General features: G+C 35.3%; 1 protein-coding gene across 1 annotated transcript in view; it reads left to right on the forward strand.

Moving 5' to 3' along the window:
- Positions 1 to 23,465, forward strand: part of SLCO6A1 (solute carrier organic anion transporter family member 6A1) — a 99,078-nt gene that overhangs the window by 13,793 nt on the left and 61,820 nt on the right. The window contains exons 3-6 of the mRNA XM_070571366.1: positions 2,295 to 2,480; positions 6,251 to 6,347; positions 12,967 to 13,088; positions 13,930 to 14,018. Of these exons, the coding sequence (XP_070427467.1) occupies positions 2,295 to 2,480; positions 6,251 to 6,347; positions 12,967 to 13,088; positions 13,930 to 14,018 (494 nt within the window). The remainder of the gene's footprint in view (positions 1 to 2,294; positions 2,481 to 6,250; positions 6,348 to 12,966; positions 13,089 to 13,929; positions 14,019 to 23,465) is intronic.

Consider the following 23,465-nt stretch of genomic DNA (forward strand, 5'->3'; position numbering starts at 1 on the left):
CCAAATACCATTACATTGAGGATTAGGGTTTCAGCCTATGAATTATGCGGGGACACAAACATTCAGTCTATAGCACCTCACTTAACTCTTATCTTCTGTGTTGGATGGAAAATACATGACATAATAGAAAATTGCCTTAACTTCTTACCATAGAAACTATAATTCCACCTATATTTACATGTTGACATTCTTTACTTCTTCCTTCCTGTTAAAATGGAAGCACTATGCTCCTGCTAAACATCCTATGCTCTCCTGCTCCTTGGGGATTTTATTCCATTGGTGATCGTCTCCCTCTTCCTTCTGCAAATTCTCCCTCTCTTTTGGTTTCCACTCATTGACACTTAAATGTGCTCAAGTTCTTCCAATTCTTAAACGACAAAAACAACAATAGACATAACCCATAGTCCTCTTTTAATTACTTTGCACAACCTCTTCATTTCACTCACAAACTGTTTGAAAGAATTCCATGCTTTCTGGCTTCATCTCATATTCTTTCTTCCACTCTAAACACAGCAACAGAATTGTTTTCACCAAGCCACCAACATAATTTATTGATATTTAATATAAATAAACCATTTTACTTGTTATATTTCTTGAACTATTACCAGTATTTTGTAATATTGACTGCTCCCTCCTTGAAATTTAGCCCAAACAAGGGATTTTTTTTTAACTTAAAGAAGAGCTCTAAAAGACTAGTTTTATTCTATTGGTGGAAAACATTTATTTTCAGATGTTCGACAGCAGGAATCTCAGGACCATGATCCCTAAGAGAAGGGAAAGAAACAAGTTGAATTTTCTAGGAGGAGGCAAGAGTAGTAGACTAGGGAACTATTTGATTATCAGGAGGATGATGTTTGAGTTTAATAATCACAACTTCAAAGTGAGATTTGCATGCTTGTGTGTTTTCCTCCAGCCACATTCAGCTTTCAAAAGTGTAGGTGTAGATTAGGAAGAAGAGTTTCAGTTGACTAGGGTTGCAGTTTTACTGGAGGATTGCATTATATGAAAGAGAGCAGGGGATTTAAAAGTGTTAAGATGACAATGATAGAAGAAAGGACACAAAGGGGAAATTGGGATAGTGAAAAGGAGCAGGGTCAATGGATTATAGGTGCTGGTGGGTTGTAAGGATTGTTGGAATTGGATTACAAGATGGAGTGAGCTGAAAAGATAGGGATGGTTTGAGTGTAGAGTGCTTCAAAGTGCAACTAAGGAAGGTTTGTAATTATTCTTTTTGAAAATTTAAAATGAGTAGCTAAGGTAAGTGGAGTACAAGTACATGGGAGGAGAGTTCAAGGAACGAAGAGGCAGGGTACTGGAAATATCACATGAATACTGATATCAGCACAAGTTAAACATGTCTCTATAAAACTGAATCATCAGTGTTCTGAATCACAATTCTAGAGACGTCCTCACATCTGACATGGAATAAAATATCTTTCCATATGAGTAGTGAACCAGCTGAAAATTTCCATAGGGTGCTATTTTGCAATCTACACTTTAACCAGTTTTCCACAATAATATTTTAAGAGCGTTTGTTAAATTCCAGTCAAAATGGACACAATCAGAATTATCTAACAGCATTGCCTGTATCTACAAACTTAGTAACAAATGCAATTCCAACAAACGTTTGCTATTGTTCTACAACCATGTGAATAAAAAAAGCATAAGAAACAGACTGTCACCCAAAGGTTTTTAAAATCTAGTGGATTACCATATAATGAGTAGCTCTAACAGAAAGAAATTTTTATTTTATAATGCCTTGTCCTTATGAACCTAAGTTCTAGAAGTTAGTGACTAAAATGGGAAATTATTTAATCAGAGTGACACAAAGTTAATGTGAAGATTGCTGAAGAAGTGAATATAGAACTAAACTCAGAATAATCTTTGATAATTTAGATAATCTAGAATATTAAAAAATACTTGTACTCTGGGGTTAAAAGTCAAGGGTACCAGATGCCAAATTTAAGAGGAATATCTTTCTGTGTGTTATGCATGTGTGTATGTATATATACCTATGCACACGTAAGTGTGTATATACATATAATCATGCATACACATTTATATTTGGTTTATAATATGTGCATCTTTTCCAGTATTCCCACAAATTTTCTTTTGTCATTGCATTTTTCTGAGAACATGATGATTGATGGTAGAACTACTACATTCAATGTAAATGAAGTGTTAATTAAAAGAAAACAGTGTGGTGGAAATAGCTTGTAAATAAAGATACTGCGTATTTGTTGTATGTTTAACTTTTGATTCATTTAACAAAAATATAATTATCTTTTCAAAAGATATTTGCCAAAAAATGAAGATTATCAGAACTTGCGGGAAAACCTCATCATCATTCAAATCAAAATATGTATCTTTCTTCATCCTTGGACAGTTTGTGCAGGGAATTGCAGGAATTCCTCTTTATGTCCTTGGAGTAGTCTTTCTTGAAAACAACGTTGCTGCACACTCATCTGGTACTTATCTAGGCAAGTTGTTTCTTTTTTCCCTTCTAATATGATTGACCTATTTTGAAATTTTATTGTTTCTATATTTTGCTGTGTGTATCTAAACTGATATATAAGTGCTAATTATTGGCCCATATAATAACATTGTAATAAATGATAACTGCTATGCTTAACTTCAGAATCACATTGCCTTGCAGGACATTTGGTCCTGTCCAAAAACATCCATGGAGACATTTGGTCCACGCTAAAAGGTCTTTAATATTTGGCCCTGCCCGAAATGTTCACTGAGACATTTGGTCCATGATTTGTTAAATAATGCAAACACTTAACTTCATTAAAATTTTATTTACATTATTTTTATTGTAATTCTTCTCACCTTTTCATTGTTAGTGCATGAATCAGTGGCATAGTATAACCCAGTATTACACCGTGCACAGTAAATTTCTGAGTGAACTGCGTTTGTGCCATCTTGAAGGTGCCATCACTCAGTAATGTGGTACTGCCACTTAAATATCAAATATTGTCATAAGTTATGTAAATAAGAATTCTTTTATCATCTTGGGTGCCGATTTGTGCATAATAAATAATTTTCTCCGTATAGTCACTTTATATTCTTCTGGAATTTCAATTCCATATAGTGAAATTGGGTTTGGAGGTCAATGTCTGTTTTGAATTCTATTTACTCGTCTCGTTAAAGAGTTTCTCTCTGATAACATTAATGGGATCTCTTCATCGTGAATATTACGGAGAGTTCTTTGAAGTACCTGTGATGGTGTTGCATTTGGTTGTTCGGCGCATTTTTTTTTTAACCTATTCAGGATTTTCCCTACTTCCCCTCAACACTAATGTTGTGCTGATGTTTTTCTGTCCCATTTGAATGATTGTAATGTTATCCAAATCCTGATTAGTTGTACATCGGGCATTGCAGATTCTCCTTTCTTCACAGCACCAGGACCTTTTGCTTCCATCTCTGTTAAAGGAATGGAAATGGTAACAAAAACTATCATAATGTAGCATTGGCTTTTCGTTTTGTGAGTATACTATTTCTGCCATATTCTACTGAGAATTTTCAAATAAAGATGTCATATTGTGAAGCAACAGAAGAAGGGTTATTTTTTTTTCCTTTTGTAGCCACCTGACCAATGGTTGTTGGTTTACTGGTTGGGGAAACCTTAGTAATGCCTTATGGATTTGACACCCAGTTCAGCTAGGCTGCATCAGCTAGTAGGTAGGCACCAGCTGAGGGTGTGGTGATCCAGCTAATTGGCAGGTAAGTGTGGAGTCATATACTAAAATCTCTATAAATAGCAGCAGACACTTCTTGTGGTCTACTACAATTGTACTTTTATAGGACATCAATTCAAAGGAAACATCACCCATTAACCCTGGGTGATGGGATAGTTGTAGGCGGTTAATTAGATGCCCAGTATCTCCTTCATGGTGGCTGTTGGACCTGACTGCTATGTGGTAGGAGAGTCACAGTGGTTCTTCTTCTGAAGAACCTGTGTTTACATCAACGTGTTTGCTGCCTGTTTTCCATTGTGGCTTGACCAAGCTCCTCCTTTCAAATTCTGCCCTTATTGAACCACCCAGCCACATCCAGCCACATGCCCAGTGACATATTAATGCACCATGCATTGGGAGATCCCCTACTTGTCATCCTCTGTGCATTTCTCTAACTTTAGGTCTGTCTCTGTGTGCATAATTAATATAAATCACTCTGTTCTGCAAGAGTCAAACCCCAACCCATCTACCTAAGCCCATGTGCCATTATCAGCTAAGCTACCGAGGCAAGAAGGGTTATTATTGGCAATACAGCCTCAACATGATTATTGGACCAATGAAACATGGTAGTATTGTTTATGTATTAATCCTGTAAACCAAAAGTATAAATAAATGTTATGGGCTATTTGAACCTAGGAACCTTTTCTGTGTGTGGACATTTTTGATAGGACCAAATTTCAAGGACTTCTTGGTGTGGACCAAGTGTCTCAATGGACATTTTGGACAGGACCAAATATCAAGGGCCTTTTGACTGGACCAAATGTCTCTAGTATCACATTGAAGCACTTATTTGAGATTTAGAATTGTAGTAAGTCATCTGAAGGTCACTGGAAAGATATAGAGCAAAAGGAAAAGTATGTACTTTAAGTAATAAAAACTATACTCTTTCCCTACATATATATTGTGTTTATATATATTTGTCATGTCAAACTATATAGGCTGCAGTTCATTTCTCTAGGGAAAAAAAATCTTAAATTACCAGGTTGAATTGCTTGAGTAGCTGTGGGTTTAAACTTTGGGGATATAGGTGGGAAGTTGCTGCCATCATGTCCAAAAGGAAAAAGAAACTGTTTTATGCTTCCTCCACGATAGATTCAGTGTGGTCCTGAAATCATCATCATTATTGTACTAAGCTCTTACATACATTAACTTACTGAATGTCTTTAGGGGACTCTGAAATTTGAAGTTAATGAAAACATAATCTTGTTCATCTTATCAGGGAGAGAAGTGATATGCTATTTAATTGACTACAGTGTAGTATCCTCCATTTACAGCATTTTATGCTACTGTATCTGACAGTAAGTAACCCCAGGGTATATCTCAGAATAATCTGTACTTCCTTATATTGCAATAGCTCCTGGTCCTGGTAGATCATCTATTTATACAGGGTTATCTGTCACTTTTGAAAAAAATTTGAAGTTGTTTTTATATACTTATTGTGAAGATGACTTAAAAGAAAATAGCATTTTGCAGCAAAATAATAATTTTTCCACCAGAGGCAAGGAAAATCATGTCAATAAACTAAAATAGATGATATTCATATTTATGCTTGCTTTTAGAAAAAAATTTTTTTGCAGTGATTTATTAGGGTTGGCTGAGGGTGGCAACAAATCTGCTTGTTTTATTTTTGGTTCTACTGAATGGTAATGAAAGCACACGTCTGTACACTGCTGAGAGAAGCTTACTTTATTTCCATCTTCTGCTACCCTGGCAGCTAAGGTGAGGAATGCAAAGGTGATGATTATGTTAAAGTATCATCTTGCTTTAGTACCACGAATTAAAGTGAAATAAGGTATATTGAATTTATATTTATATTAAATATAAATATATTTATTTACAGCCTGTTAAATATATAGATTAAATAAGTTACAGTGAATTATATAATTATCTGACTTTCCCTAATACATGCATTGGATAGCATATATGATGGTTAATTTTATGTGTCAGCTTGGCTAGGTTGAGGAAATTAGTTGTTGAGTCGAACACCAGTCTAGATGTTTCTGTGATCTTTTTTAGATGTGACTGACATTTACAGTCAGTAGACTTGCAGTAAAGCAGATTTGCCTGCATAAGTCAATGAGTGTGATCCACTCAGTTGAAGCCTTTCAGAACTGGGGTTCTGAAGCCTGGGGTTTCCCAAAGAAGAAGCAATTCTTTCTCCAGACTGTGACATAAACACTCTGCCTGAGCTTTTCCAGCCTGCTGGCCTGCCCTGTGGATTCCAGACTTGATTGTGGATACAAGACTGTAACATTAACTCTTACTAGAATTTCTAGCTTGCCAGCCTGCCCTAAATTTGGACTTGCCAGCCCCACAATTGCATGAGCCAATTCCTTAAAGTCTCTCCTTCTCTCAATATCCTATCAGTTCTGTTTTTCTGCAGGACTCTGACTAATAAAGGATGCTATGAAGCTTACAGAAATAATCCATTTCGGTGACATAATTTTTACCATCTTGTGACAAAGCTGGCTTATGTAGTTGTTTGATGTTCCATATTTATTTTCCAGGCATTTTGGAAGCTTCAGAAATATTTGGATATGCTTTGAGTTATGCAACAGGAGCATCTGTAATTAAGGCCTCTAAGAATAGTACTTCTGAGGAAAAGTAAGCCATTTTCTTTCCTTTTTTTCTGTTTACATTGTGTAAAATATTTATTGAATAGATACTGTAGCTTATAAATATATTTATTTAATTTGTAATAACCATATATTTAGAAAAATACATGTAAATGTGACTGATATGCACATATGTGTACATATAAATACATCTAAAGTATATATTTTTAACTTTATAGCTTGAAATGTAATTTAAAAAACACTACTTATAATGACAACCATACTACTGATTCCACATATAGCTTTTAAAAAAATTGTGGTAAAAAACACATAGCATCATATTTACCATCCTAACCCTTTTTAGGTGTAAGTACAGTAGTGTTAACTGTATGCACATTGTTGTGCCACAGATCTCTAGGACTTTTTTGTCTTACACAGCTAAAGGTCTATATCCATTGCACAGCTCCTCTTTTCCTCCTTCTGCAGATCCCTGGCAACCACCATTTTACTTTCTGTTTCTAACAGTTTGACTGCTTTACACACCTCATATATGTGGAATCATGCAGTATTTGTCTTTTTGTGACAGGCTTATTTCACTTAACATGTGCTCAAGGTTTGCCCATGTCGTAGCACATGACATATTTCCTTCTTTTTTAAGGCTAAATAATAGTCCATTGCATGTATGTACCACATTTTCTTTATCCATTCGTTTGTCGATGGACATTTAAGTTACTTCCACCTCTTGGCTATTGTGAATAGTGCTGCAATTAACATGGGTGTGCAAACATCTCTTTGAGATTTCTATTTTCACTTCTTTTGGATATATACCCAGAAGTGAGATTGCTAGATCATGTAGTAATTCTATTTTTGATTTTTTTGAGGAACTTGCATACTGTTTTCCATAGTGCCTGCACCATTTTACGTTCTCATCAGTAGTGCATAAGGTTTCCAATTTCTCAGCATCCTTGCCAACACTTGTTATTTCTGCATTTTTTAAAAAAACAGCCATCCTAACAGGTGTGAGGTGATATCTCATTGTGGTTTTTTCATTTTTTGAGGAAGATTAGCCCTGAGCTAACTACTGCCAATCCTCCTCTTTTTGCTGAGGAAGACTGGCCCTGAGCTAACATCCATGCCCATCTTCCTCTACCTTATACGTGGGACGCCTACCACAGCATGGCTTTTGCCAAGCAGTGCCATGTCCGCACCTGGGATCCGAACTGGCGAACCCTGGGCTGCCGAGAAGCGGAATGTGCGTACTTAACCTCTGCGCCACCGTGCCAGCCCCTCATTGTGGTTTTGATTTTCATTTCTCTGATGATTGGTGTTGAGCGTCTTTTCATATACTTGTTGGCCATTTGTATATCTTCTTTGGAAAAATTTCTACTCACAGCCTTTGCCCATTTTTTAATCACATTTTTGGTTGTTGTTGAGTTGAAAGAGTTCTTTATATATTCTGGATATTAGTTTTTTATCAGATACATAGTTTGCCAATATTTTCTTCCATTCCATAATTGCCTTTTTATTCTGTTGATTATTTCCTTTCTCATGGAGTTTTTAAATTCAATGTAGTCCCATTTGTGTAATTTTTTTTTTGTTGCCCGTGCTTTTGCTGTCATATAAAGAAATCATTGTCAAATCCAATGTCATGAAGCTTTCCCCGTGTTTTCTTCTAGGAGTTTTATTGTTTCAGGTCCTATATTTAGATCTTTAATCCATTTTGAGTTATTTTTTTGTATATGTTGTAAGATAAGGGCCCAACTTCATTCTTTTCCATGTGGATATCCAGTTTTTTCAGCACCATTTATTGAAGAGACTATCCTTTCTTATTGTGTATTCTTTTCACTCTTGTCAAAGATCATTTGACTATATTTATGCGAGTTTATTTTTGGGCGCTCTGTTTAGTTTCATTGGTCTATATATCCCTATTTATTATCAGAACCATAGTGTTTTGATTATTCTAGTTTTGTAGAATATTTTGAAATCAGGAAGTGTGAGGCTTCCAGCTTTGTTTTTCTTTCTCAAGATTGTTTTGGCCATTTGGAGTCCTTTGAGATTCTATATGAATTTTTAGGATTTCTTTTCTATTTCTACAAAAAGTTCCAGTGAGATTTTCATTGGGATTGCTTTGAATCCATAGGTCACTTTGGGTGGTAAGGGCATTTTCACAATATTGTCTTCAAATCCAGGAGCACAGATGTCTTTCCATTTATCTGTATTTTCTTTAATTCTTTCAGCAATATTTTGTAGTTTTCAATCTACAAGTCTTTCGCCTTGTGCAGGTATACCTTGGAGATATTGCAGGTGCAGTTCCAGACCACTGCAACAAAGCAGACATCACAATAAAGTGGATATTTCAATAAAGCAAGTCACATGAACTCTCAGGAAGAGGAGCCAACTAGCTCCTCTTATTTATTGCCAACTAGCCAGCTAATTCTATAATTATTTATTGCTACAGATACTACATAGAAGCTCTCCTGCCAGCTCCCCTGCCAAGTCATCTGGGTTCTTACCTTGCTAGTGTGAAGTTTTGGTAGCTGCCAGACAAGTATCATAAAGAGGGACAGATAAGGTGTCAGAGAATAAGCTGTATGTTGGATATATTTTGTTTGACTCTCTACTTTCGCTCTTCTTTCTCAAATCTTCCCTAACCTCTTCTGTGCCCCAGGAAGCTGACCTGAATCAAGAGCCTCAACATAATCCTCTGCACTCTGGATTTCAGTTGGACTTGGCCAATGAGAGGGCAGGAGCACATTAAGGCTAGTTCTTTTATGCTCTCAGCTCCGTCCTGAGGGGGCTGTACCCAGATTGGCTGTACCTCTATTCTCAAGGCCACGGTTCCTTTTAGGCTGCCCTCTCCATTGTTAAGCACTGTTTCACTTGACATTCAGGCCTGTGGTAACAGCTTATTGCTGTTACTATCCCCAGAATTTTGTACTAGGCCTCGTTCATTTCCCTAAACTCTGCCCACATCACTGGAAATAGTCTACTTGTCACTGTATCTTCAAATTATCTAATGTGACTATACCATCTGTTTCCTACCAGGATCCTGACTGATACTAAAAATAGTATCAGAAGTATCAGTATGACTCCAGAACTGGGTTGCATATTTGTATGCACATATAACCTCCTTGCTGGGGGTAAATCAGACATAGTTATTAATATGATCACAGGTTGTAGAATGGGATTAAGTCCAGGAGAGGGCAAGACTGGGAAATTAAGTAGTTGTAATGTTTAATCATTAGGGTGACAAAAGTGATTTTAAGACTTCTGGGTCATATGGCTTCTTTTAACAATACCAGAGAACATTCCCAGGGAAAAGGAACCATTTAAGGATGCGGATATTAGCTTCTCTCATCGAGATAGAAAGAGAATAACCACTGTTTTATAGCTCCACACAGCCGTGGCTTAAAATATAGGAAATCCTTCTAGTGCATGGAACTTTAGGCTGGTTTTCTGCTTAGCATAGAAGGAGGGATGGTCTAAGGTATAACTTTATGCTGATTTATGATTGAGTAACCAGGGACTTAGAACAAGATCAGAAAATAGGTAACAAGTAGAATAGGTGAATGAACCTCTTGGAATGGGCACCTGAAGAGAGTATATACTTTGAGGGAGGCTCTTTAATCAGTTGAACAAGAGAATCGATACTGTTAACGTCAGTCAGCCTCTCTCTCTTTTTAACCACTCCAGTTCTTCCTCAAAAATCCCATGTAAAAAGTGGCCTTGGTGATAGTAATGGTGACTTGGCATGAGTGCAATAACATGGACTTCTTCACACTAAAGATACTGTCTCATCAAGAATATTTACCAAGATATGAATATTACTACTACTGAGTATCCAACTTATCAACAGTAAAGGTCAACCCTGAGTCCCCAGTATGACATCCATTGGGAGACAAGCTGTTATCAGGTTGATTACATTGGCCCTCAGGATGATAAATACAGAATTCACTGGTTTTACTCTGTACCCCCTTATCTGGAAATAGCCAGCTTGATAGAATGGTGTCATGGCTTGGTGCCCTCCACAGATTTTGGTGGAGCCTTTAGGGTTTTTTATATATAATACCATGTCATCTTCAAACAGAGAAATTTTACTTATTCCTTTCTGATTGGGATGTCTTTTATTTCTTTTTCTTGCCTAATTGCTCTGGCCAGTACGTCCAGTGCTGTGTTGAATAAAACTGAGGAGATTGGGCATCCTTGTCTTGTTCCTGATCTTAGAGGAAAAGCTTTCAGCTTTTTGCTGTTGAGTATGATGTTAGCTGTGGGCTTGTCACATATGGCCTCTATCGTGCTGTTGAACATTCTGTCTGTATCCACTTTGTCAAGATTTTTTTATTATGAATGGATGTTGAATTTTGTCAGGTGCTTTTTCTGCATCACTTGATATGATCATATGATTTTTATCCTTCATTTTGTTAATGTGGTGTATCACATTGATTGATTTGTGGATGTTGAACCATCTTTGCATCCCTGGAATAAATTTCACTTGATCATGGGGTAGGATTCTTTTAATGTATTGTTGAATTAGGCTTGATAATATTTTGTTGAGGATTTTTGAATCTATGTTTATTAAGGATATTAGCCTGTAATTTTCTTTTCTTGTAGTGTCATCTCGTTTTGGTTGTATAGTTAAATTTAAAATCCAATTTCAATTTATTTTTGCATACAATAAGAGGCATAGGTCAAACTTCTATGTTTCCCTCAAAATGATATCTAACTGTACTGATAACATTTATGATAACATTTCATTTTTTAAAAAATTAATTTTTTATTGAACTTACCATCTTTATCATAAATTAAATTTTGCTGTATATATATAGATTTTCTTGTCTCTTGTCTCTCTCATGTCTTCCCTGATGTATTTTTCTATTCCCATGCCAAGACTACGATGTTTTAATAATTAAAGCTTTAGCATATGATTTGCTATTTGGTTGGATAAATCCCCACTCACTATTATTCATTAAAAATCAGGGGCTATTTTTGCAAAATGACTCTCCGAGATAAATTTGATAGTCTCAGGTTATAATCAAAGCATTTTGATTTGAAAAACTTGAATTTGCATGGCATATTGGGACTAATTGTTACCTTTTCTTGCAGGAACATGTTATATTGCTCTATTTTTTCTGCTTTTCTTTTATGCCCTTCAATAAAGTTTTATGATTTCTTTACTGAAGATAACCCATTAAGCTTATTCCTAGTAATTTCATGTATTTTGTTAGTATTGTGCATGGAATCTTTATATTATTACATTTCCTAACCAATTATTTCTAGTGGGAGGAAAATCTTTTGATTTCTAAGCTTGTCTTATATATATAAGTCACTCTGTTAAATTTTTTGCTTTACACTTTGTAGTTCTTTTAGTTTATTTTCCTCAATCTTCTAGGTACTCAATTATTTACATATATCTAATACCATTATGTGTAATATAATGCATATAGTTAGAATACATAGCTGGGTTCAAAGCAAAAAAAGAAAAAAAGGAAATTTCTGAGTATTATAATCAACAAGGAAACATGTAACCCTAGTGACAATCTGGAGTTGGAAGTCCTTGAGCATAGCATAATCAAATGTATATGCCTCCTGCATAATGGAAATCAAGATTGCAAACCTGTGTCATTATAAGTTGGATTTTCTATCCGGGAATAATGTAGCAATGGATAAGGAGTTGTCCCATCAATGAATAAAACTGAGAATATTCTCCATATTCTATGAAAGATTAGGCCTATTAGCAAGCTACTCACCAGGTCTCTGTTGGCAGTAGAGTCACCCATGAGAAACCAGCACCTCTATATCTGTGGCTCCTATGCCTGTGGCATGTTTTCACTATGGCTGGTTGGACAAGGTCTTAAAAATGTGTGGAACTGAAGACAATGGAGGCTGTGTGGTAATAAACTTCCTCAAATCTTCTCCATAAATGATACCAAATAACTTCACCACAATGAAAATTCTCCACAAAATTGTGGCCTCTGCATTATTGAAGACAAAGAATGCTGAAATTGCAAAATAACTGTGAGTGGAAAGAGAAAATCAACAAATTCCAGCAAAGGATCCTTCACGTTCCCATCCCACCCTGCCCTCTGCAAAGCTTTGTGGTTTGGCAAAGGCAAACCGAGAAAAACCGCAGGGAAGACAAGACGAAGACTAACAAAGAGTCTTAAAGGTGATTAGATATGGTCTCTAGAAGGGTAAGTCATGCTTAGTATGAGAGTTCGAAGAAGGGTCTGTAAGAAAGAGATTTCAAAGTATATGTGATTTAAATGATCAGATGCCAGATTGTGCAATTTAAAGGGCCAGGCTTGCCTTAAAGGGCTAGGTGCATAATTAAAGGGGCAGGAATGATTTTTAAAGGAAAGGTGAGATTTAAAGGGATAGTCTTCCAAATGCATGGCCTCTGTTGGAGAAAAACGTTAAAAAGGATCAGAATTACTCTTTGCCACCTGAGTGGACAGGGGAAAATAAGGTAAAGGGAAAAATTTAGGATCCTGCAGGACAAAAGAGAACTACGTAACTGGGGGACTCACAACCATTCACTCTCAGCAAAACAAACAACAAAAGAGACGAACAGAAAATGTTCCCTTTGTCTCTCTCTTTTTCTCTCTGATTATGGCTTTGTTTGTAATACAATACACAAAATTGAAGATTTTTGTTTTTCTCTTTTAAAGCGTTGAAGACAGTAGGGATAATCTATATTGGCTGAAGACCTGGTGGATTCATTTTGTTTTTGTCTCACTTATTGCATGGTCTGCGTTAATACCACTGTCATGCTTTCCAAACAATGTCCGAGGTAACTATAAGAATATCGTTCATTAGATTAAAGGACAGTAGATTCTTTACCCCCACCCCCATCCCCTATTTCAGAATATGGCTGAACTACATTTCTTTCTTTCATGAGTTTGATGTGCTAGTATTATTTGAACAAATGAATCTGCCTGCATCCAAATATTGTTTTATTTACGTACCAGACTTTCATTAGTATATATTTTTGCTTCTTGTCATTTCTTTTTAAAAATGGTTTATATCTAGAGTTCATAAGTTTTCTTAATAAAAAGAAGCATATTTAAATCTATTTTACTAGCATTATTTAATACATACACTACCTCATAGAATTGTTATAAGATAAAATAATATGGTTAACATTCTTTTGGAAACATTAAAAAGTACATGTAAAATTAGAGAAATCAAATACTCTCCTAATGGTAGTACATTTCATTGGCACAAAATAGTTTTAGTAATGGCAAAGATTGCTGTTTCATATTTTAGGGCTGTGCTATTAAATACTGTACTCACTTGCCACATGTGGCTATTTAAATTTTAAATTAAATTATAAATCCATTTACTCACCTATAGGGGCTGCATTTCAAATATTTAATAGCTACATATAGTTCGTGGCTACAGTATTGGACAGTGCAAATATAGAAAATTTTCATTATCACAGAACGTTCTTTATGACAGCATTGCTTTAGAAGAACATGACTTTGCTTAATTAGATTGACTTTAGCTTGGTCAAAAATAGCTCTCTTGCCATTCCAAGATAAACTGGGTTTATTGAGATATATACATATATGTATATATGTGTTTTAGTTATTTGAACATGTCATAAGATTCTTTTACTTGTTAACATATAGGTACAGCAAAGATAAAAGCTGGGAAACGTAAACAGCCTAAAGATCAAGAATTTGGAACTAGTATCAAGGATTTATTTGCTACTGTTTGGGTAAAGTAAAATATTTTACGTGAACAAGCCAATTAAGTTGACCTGTACAGTTTTCTAATAGTGGACTTAAGAAAATAACCATAAAGGGTTCAACTTAAATCTGAGTGGGACCTGAAGTCTTAATTAACCTATGCATTTACAGATAGTGGAAAATAAGACCCACCTTACCTAAATGGCATTGCCAAGAACTTGGCTAGTGTTAGGTATTGGTGCCAAGTATTTTCCTGCTTCTATTTCAATTTTATTTTTAATTATTTTGTGTTTATTTTTTCCCTGCAGAAATAAATAAGACGTTTACTGAGATGGCATGCAGGTATTAACATTATCTTTTTATTATGTTTAAATGACTTAGAAGAGAACTCTAGAAGTTGATAAATGTTCTCCAAAACATAATTTATGGAAAATATCTCAGTATGAATTGGAGAAGAATTGTTTTTCTTTTTTTTTTAATAAATACTTGCTTTTTTTTTTTTAAAGATTGGCACCTGAGCTAGCAACTGTTGCCAATCTTCTTTTTTCTTTTCTTTTTTTTTTCCTTTCTGCTGTCTCTCCCCAACCTCCACCTCAGTACATAGTTGCATATTTTTTTTTAGTTGTGGGTCCTCCTAGTTGTGGCATGTGGGACGCCACCTCAGCATGGCCTGATGAGCAGTGCCATGTCCGCGCCCAGGATCTGAACCAGTGAAACCCTGGGCCGCCATAGCGGAGGGCACGAACTTAACCACTCCACCACAGGGTCGGCCCTAGAATTCTTTGTTTTTCTAGGTGAGAAACAAGACATACAATACAGGCATAGTGGGGTTAAAAAACCTCAACTTCTAAATAGTGATTCTACATTCACTTTGCTTTCTCTTCTCCTATTCGTAACTTCATCCTTTATGTTGCCTGCAGAACTGTATTTCTCACATGCAGATTGTATCGAGTCATTTTCCAGATTGCTGGGTAGGTGAATTTCATGCTCTTTTAGCGGGACTTTGTAGACTCTTCACAACAATGTCAATTGAATTTTTCTGCCTCATCTCAGAATTTTATTGCTATCTCCCCCACATTTCAGACACTTGCTCTTTCCTAGAAATATTAGCTGCTTTCATAGTTTTGTTCCTTGGTAGATGCTAATCTCTCTACTTCAGATGTTCTCTCTTCTCCATTGGAAAAAAACCTCTTTGTCAAATCTTATCTTACATTCCTAGGCAAAATGAGTTTCTGCTTCCTTAATGCTTTCACTGCTCTTCATTCAAACTCTAATCTAATCTCATCTATATGGCAGATATATACAGTCTAACTCTTCTTAAAATGAATAGATATGTTGTGTAAAATCAGAAATTTTGTTTACTCGTTTTCATTCAAACACCAAATGTGTATCTTTTTATCAAATCATGAACCCTTCCTAGTGATGGATTATAGTTCATTCAGATTTTTATTTAATTTTGATTTTTGCCAAAATGTTACATGTATATATTTTAACAATACAGAAATAAATTAGCTTTAACCTCTTTCATATTGTTAAAAATTGATACAATTGATAAAAGACACTTTTTTCAGAAAATGTAAATAGAGTGCTTTGATTATTATTTGTGAGGATGCAAAAGAATATAATGACTAGTTAATGGTCTTAAGCTTCTGCCTGACCCTGGCTGAGTGGGTAACTAGAAGATATCTTTATTTTTAAATTTTTTAAATTTTTAAATTTTTTTATTTTTTGAGGAAGATTAGCTCTGCGCTAACATCCGCCACCAATCCTCCTGTTTTTGCTAAGGAAGACTGGCCCTGAGCTAACAACCATGCCATCTTCCTCTACTTTACATGTGGGATGCCTGCCACAGCATGGCTTTACAAGCGGTGTGTAGGTCCATACCCGAGATCTGAACTGGTGAACCTCAGGGTGTCAAAAGTGGAATGTGGGAAGTTAACCACTGTGCCACCGGGCCGGCCCTGTAGAATATATCTTAATCCTTTTTAAAGTTTGTTAGAAGGTGGGACTTCTAGAATGTCAGAATGAGGACCTTGGAAAATCGTCACCTCCAAAAATAGTGGTTGAAACTGGCAAAATTGTCAACAACCATTTCAAAATTCTGGAAATTAGGACTACACTTTAAGAATCACCCATCTAGTTTATCAGAGACCTTTCTACTTACCCTAATTCTGAAAGCACAGTTTCATAGCAGGTTCTGCATATGTCATTGGCTTGTACGTTTAGTACATGATAGGTGCCTGTCTTAGGAAGAAGGAAGGTTACGAAACCATAAATAACCTTGTGATATTCTTAACACATTGCCACAAGGTGGCCAAGAGCAAAATAATAGCTGAGAGTGAAGTTGCCTTGCTTTAAACCCACTTGGACTTTATGTAACAGTAATTGGAGAAATTCTTTTTTTCAATTTATCAAGTAAGAACTGGCTACGTGTAATTTAAATGGAATAACTTGTTACTCTTTAAAAAATTTAGACTTTTTTCATTACAACCTGATAGAACAGTACCCATCTAATTTCTGAATGAGAACAAGTTAACAGTTGTTGAAGCCCACCATTTAAAAGGGTCCTTAAATAGTTTGGGGGACATTACTATTTTATGTGCCTTAGTTTCTATTCTATAAAACGATGGTAATAAAAGTACATACCTTACATATGTACTCAGAATTAAATATATTAACATGTGTAATGTGCTTAGAACAGTCCCTGGCATATAGTAATACAATATAAGTGATTATTTTAGTTTCTCATATTCATCTCCTTTTTTATTATGTAGTGTCACTGTGCTAGGTACTAAAGATACAATAGTAACTAACATCCTTGGCTTTATGGAGCTTATGTTCTTGTGTGGGTCTCAGATTAAAAACCAAAACCAAAACACAGATTTCAAAAAACCTGATTAACAACTGAGTAGAGAAAATTCTGTGTGAAACCTACTTTGGAAATGGGGCAAAGGAGGCTTCACTGAACAGGGAGCATTTAAACAGAGGAACCTAAAGGGTGGGAAGGAGTTAGCCATGTGAAGAATGATCTTTAAGAAAATTCCAAGCACAAGTGACACATGTGGAAAGACCTTGAGGCAGGATAGATTTGGGCATGTTCAGTTTAGAGAAGACTTGTGTGTTTGGAGCGTATTTGCTTGATGGGGAGAGTGATAGAATAGTAGATTGGTGAGACAGGCAGAGGCTGGCTCATGAAGGTCCTGGTGCGACATGGCAAGAACTTTAGACTTTGTTCTTAATGCAAGAGGAAGTCACTAATATATTTTAAGTAAGGGAATGATATGAACAGGATATAAATTTTGTTTTAAGAACTTTTAAACATCACTTTTTGTGAAAAATGGATTAGAATGGGATAAGAATTGAAAAGGCAGTGCAGTTTGGATGTTGTTTCGGGAAGTTTTCCCTAGGTACTGTAAATGGTTGAGTTTTTTATTCAGCTGTAGTATATGAGACCCAATTGCAGGGGTCAGTTAAAGAATCACTTGGTATTATAAAATTCAGGACTACTAAGGATGATTTGCCAGCATGATCTGAGTTTCTGGAGCCTTAAAAAAGAAAGAAAATAAATCAAAAGACTAAAATATGGAGAAGCCAATGTTCTAAAATCTAAATATAGACATGTAATATTAAGATCCAGCAGAAAAGCCTATGCTTTTAGGCTCTTGCCTTTAAAAATTGTACCAGGCTGAGCTTCAGAAAGAAAACAGGGACAACGGGCCATACTTTAGGGAGTCTACTAGACAGAAAACAATTCCCACTGTTTGCCTTGTTACACGGTCTAGGGAAGGAAACTGCACAAAAACTTAGGGAAAAACTTCATAGCAAGATTCTTCTTTTAGCTTGAGAAAAAGAGTGGGTTATCAACTAGAAAATAAGAAAACCTTTCTGAGCCTTACTTCTGAGCTAAGAAATTGATGCAATAATGGTACCTTCCTCATAGGAATGTAAGGTGTATAGATCAGTGCATAGTCCATGGTAAACACTCAATAGATACATCAATAATATGAATGCCTACTTGAGATGTTTCTGATTTTAGATTAGGGAAGGATACTGTGCAAAAAAATTAGGGAAAAACTACGGAACAAGATTTTTTTTTTATCTTGATAAGAAGAGCGGGTTATCAACTAGAAAATAAGAAAATTAAGGAGACTAATATGCGGAACTTGGCTGAACAAAGGTCTACTGTCTTCTTCCTCTACCAGTCCTATAGTTCAGTACCTCCTGGTTCATGACACTTGGCTGGTATTGTTTGCTTGAAATCCAATGGCTGTTTAGAAGCGCTTGAGATAAGGAGTGATGGAAAATCATTCCAGCAAGCAATGTATCAGCCAGTAGAATGTGTCACTATCATTATAAGACTTATTGACCAACAGCTGGTTGAAATACACACCTTGTGACTTTCTAGGCATAGATTATTTTTAAAAGTCTTCTTGTCATGAATTTTTATTAAAGGGAGCTATTTTTTTAATTTAATTTAATTGAGTTCATAATAGTTTACATCATTGTGAAATTTCAGTTGTACATTGTTTCCTGTCTGTCACCACATAAGTGCTCCCCTTCACCCCCTGTGCCCACTCCCCACCCTCCTTCCCCTGGTAACCACTGAACTGTTTTCTTTGTCCATGTGTTTGTTTATATTCCACATATGAGTGAAATCATATGGTGTTTGTCTTTCTCAGTCTGGCTTATTTCACTTAACATAATTCTCTCCAGGTCCATCCATGTTGTTGCAAATGGATGATTTTGTCTCTTTTTATGGCTGAGTAGTATTCCGTTGTGTCTATATAACACATCTTCTTTATCCAATCATCAGTCGATGGGCACTTGGATTGTTTCCATGTCTTAGCTATTGTGAATAGTGCTGCTATGAACATAGGGGTACATATGTTACTTTGGATTATTGATTTCAAGTTGTTTGGGTAGATACCCAGTAGTGGGATGGCTGGGTCATATGGTATTTCTATTTTTAGTTTTTTGAAGAATCTCCATACTGTTTTCCATAGTAGCTGCACCAGTTTGCATTCCCACCAGCAGTGTATGAGGGTTTCCTTTTCTCCACACCCTCTCCAACATTTGCTATTTTTAGTCTTAGTGATTACAGCCATTTTGACAGGTGTAAGGTGGTATCTTAGTGTAGTTTTGATTTGTATTTCTAAAGGGAGCTGTTGAAGTGGCTGTTTTTAGAATGGATTCTCTCTACTACTACCATATTTCATTATCTATTTTGTATATTTATATTATTTTTATGTATAATATGTTTTTATACTATATTAATATTTTATATATAGTATATTTATATATATTATTTATATAAATTGTATATTTTAGAAAATTTATCAAGTAAGGAAAGAAAAGAGTTTTATTAAAATGTCAGTAAAAATAATTTTTATGATTTTAAAATAGATAAAATGGACACAAGCATAATAAAAGATAAAAAGCTAGAATGGAGACAAAATACTTAACATTTTTATAAAGTTCTAATATCCCTGAGGTGAAAAGTTATAAATATAAAAGTAGATGGAATTAAACTTGAACAATAGAAAGTAGAACACTGAATAAGAACAATATGTATAGCTATAAGAATAAAATAGCTTAGAAATGTATTTTAAAAGAACAAAAATATAATGCTGGAGTGATAAGATTTTTACAGGGGAAAACCACCTTTTAAATGTCTGACACAGAGAGATCAACACTTTTACCATCTTTTTCTTCATCTCGTGCCTTAAGTCACATACCTTATTAGCAGGAAAGATATTTATATATTAGGATGCTAATGAACAAAGAAGTGTCAATGAATATTATGATATGAGAGAACTTTGTGAATTATAAAGGACCAAATGAATATGAGGTGTTATTCATTGCTTATGTGACTGTTAAAGGATGACAGAGTATATCAAAGGAAGCCAGTGTCCAAATTATTCAGATATTGTATTATTGGTAGTAAAAATACTCAATTTCCTTTGAAAGCAAATAAATTACTATCATAGAAAGTATAATCAATGTATATTTAATGTAAGTAATGTGTTTTTTAAAATATATTTCTCACTCGTATTTGTGTCGGGACATTTTGTACTAGTTTTAGTCTCTGAGTTGTCTACTAGGTTTGACTCTAAATAAATTGGTGTTCATGGAAGCTGAGTAGCTGAGATTCTAGCATGGAAGGCTGCAACATTTTTAATCTTGCAATAAGCAGCATTTTCTAGGTGAAGCATTTTACTTTTATTGACAGATTTAATAGAGATAACCATTACTTATTTTCTATGGCTAATTATAGATATTTACCATAAAGAATCAAGACCAGAGCAAGTGAGAAGTGAAATTATCAAGTAAAACACTTGAGAAGTTCAAAGAAGTTTATTGGTATCCTCCTCAGTTTATGTTTTCCTCCTATTTGCCTGTAGACATCAAGGCCTTTAACTGGCAAGATCAGTGTCTCCGCTTATACTTGATTAGGGTAGGAAATAGATTAATGCTGCACATGAAAGAAAAAGTTCTAGAATTAATTGTGACATTATAAACCCCATCTTCAATGAACTTTGGTTGAGCCTTTAGGAACTCTTTCCTTCCTGCAACATTTCTCTGCACTGATTTCTTCATTAACATTTATTTCCCACTGCTACTTGAGCCCTGGCCTGAACCTTGTCTACATTTCTGTGGCCACTATACTCTATACTCTATATTTTGCTGATCCTGTCCTTATTTCAGGCTCCTACTAAGTAAGCACATGCAGAAGTACCTAGGCTTGTTTGAAATCACACTCCCAGACCAGCAGGAACCTTCTGTGGTGTGGTAAAGACCCTGGTTGTAGACAAACTCTGTGATGGACTAGGCCTAACTAGGAGTCACAGTACTGTAAGATATGGCTGTTGCATAAAACTATCTGCTACTGTGCAGAACTAATTTGATATCTCCCTTTGAATATCAACACCTACCAGAATTAAGCCTGAGTTCACTACATGAAACCCCTTAGATACTGATTTATATAACTACCCTTCTTCTTTGCCTCCCATATTTATATCTAAGAAAAGAAACGAATTTTGTGTGTGTGTGTGAAGAAGATTCACCCTGCGCTAACAACTGTGCTGGTCTTTCTCTACTTTGTATGTGGGATGCCTCCACAGCATGGCTGATGAGTGGAGTATGTCCACACCCGGGATCAGAACCTGTGAACCTGGGCCACCAAAGCGGAGCACTTGGAACTTTAACCACTTGGCTATGGGCCTGGCCCTGGGATTTTTTTTTAAAAGCAGGAAAACTGGGACATTTTATTGGAGGGAATCTATTGTATTCTGAGTGTTTGTTATGCTCACAGTTCCTCTCTGAATAAAGTGCCCAGAAGTGTCTCTTGTGCATTAGTGGCCATACCATACGGTATAGTTCAAATGTTCTAGCTAAAATAGGTCTGGGATCAGCACTTGAGCTCAAGACAGCAATCTTTAGATTTCCCAAAAACCTATTAAATGTCATATCTTGAGAACAGTGTCCAATAGGGATACCTCACTGTAAACTGACTAATCTAGTCAATTCCTCTTTCTTGGGAGAGTATAAATAGGAGAAAAAGAGGGAAATTCAAACAGTGCAGCTTTGATAAACTGACACAGAGAAAATGAATGAACAAAGGCCATTTATAAAGAGAAGCACATAGAGAGAGAATAGCCAGTAACTATAATAAAAGTAGACATAGACACAATAAGCTGACAGGAAGAAGCTGACTATCTGGGCCTTTGAAGAAATCAAGACAAAGCAATGGAACTCTCACCATGAAGGAGACAAAATAAGCTGTCATGTTATTCTGAATGATGTTATATTTCTTTATGAGTAAGAATTGTTTAGCTAGCTACTGAGAAAGTGTTTTTGGCTTTCTTACTCGCCTGTGTAAAATTATGATATGTCATATCAACTGAATTAACTAGTGAGTTTGTTTGTTTTAATCCCAAAGAGCCTAAACACAAAAATTTTCTAGTGCAGTGGTCCTCAGTGTGATTCCCTCACCAACATCATCATCATCATCTGGGAATTTTATAGAAATGCAAATTCTTGGGCCCCATTCTAGATCAACTGAATCAGAAACTGTGGAGGTAAGACCTGGCAATCTTTGTTTTTACACCCTCCAAATGATTCAAGGTACACTAAAGTTTGCAAACAACAATCTAGTAATATACTGTGACTCTCTTAACTTTATAAGTTATGAAAATAATGTGTGTTCTTTACTGGACACCTACTATGTGCCAGAAATTGCATTAAATTATTATGTATGTTCAATTCTCATAATCACCCAGAAATATAGATATTATTCTTTCTATTTTACAGATGATGAACAAGTAATTTGAAGAGGATGAGTAACTTTTCCAAAGACACATACGTCTTTGGACACACATGCATACACACACACACACACACACACACACACAATACATACAGGTGGCTGAATTGAGTTTAAGAATTGAAGAATATCTCATGTGTCTGACTCTAACGCCATTGCTCTGTCTACTATTATGTAATACTTCCTAAAAATGAGATATGTAGAGATTGTGATTTGCTCATTGTTACTCCAAAAATCAGTTGCAGAGCCAAGACAAAAACTAGATTTCTGTCCCTTGTTCTGTCTGTTATACCTAATACAGAAGGGCATTTCATATAGAATCATGGGATATTGCTATAACTTTCATTAGAGTAAGGACTGTGCTTAATATTCAATCCTCAATAATTATTATGAATAAATTAACATTTGTGAACTAGAAGGACCTATGAAAGAGCTATCATTTGCTAATTGAACAATATCTGAATGTACAACATAAAATAAATATAAAATTCAAAAACTATTCAAATAAATAATATTTGAAAAGAGTAATAAAGTAAAAAGTAATCACAAAAGTATAAATAATTCAGGAACTGCTTTAACAGCTGCTAAGAACCTTATGAAAAAATTTAAAACTCTATGTAACAGTATTAGAAAAGACTGGGGTAAGTTGAAAGATATACCATGTTAACAGATGAAATGACAACTTTCATATATGATTTCTTTCTCAAATAATCTTGAATTCAATGCAATATAATCAATACTATGGCAAGAATTTTATTTTTTTAGCAAAAGGCAAATTGTTTCTAAAATTATTCTGGCAGAATAAGGGCAGGAATGGATAAAAGAAAGAGCATTGGTCCTAGTACACATTAAGACAGGCTACAAAGCCATAATAGTAAAAACAGTGTAGCATTTCCTCAGGACAGATAAATAGACCAGTGGAATAGAAGAGAGAACTCAGCCACAAATTAATATATATAAGAACTTGCTATATCATAGAAGAGGCACCGCAAAGGTAATTATTCAGTAGATGTGATGACAAATTTGGTTCTCTATATGATGAAATGAATTTGAATCTCTACTTCATATCATGCACGAAGGTGATTTCTAGGTTAATAAAATGTGATTAGAAAAAAACAGCACAGTTAATGTTAAAAATGAAAGAAATACCTTG

Source organism: Equus przewalskii, chromosome 13 (assembly GCF_037783145.1).
Source record: "Equus przewalskii isolate Varuska chromosome 13, EquPr2, whole genome shotgun sequence".
Classification (NCBI taxonomy): domain Eukaryota; kingdom Metazoa; phylum Chordata; class Mammalia; order Perissodactyla; family Equidae; genus Equus; species Equus przewalskii.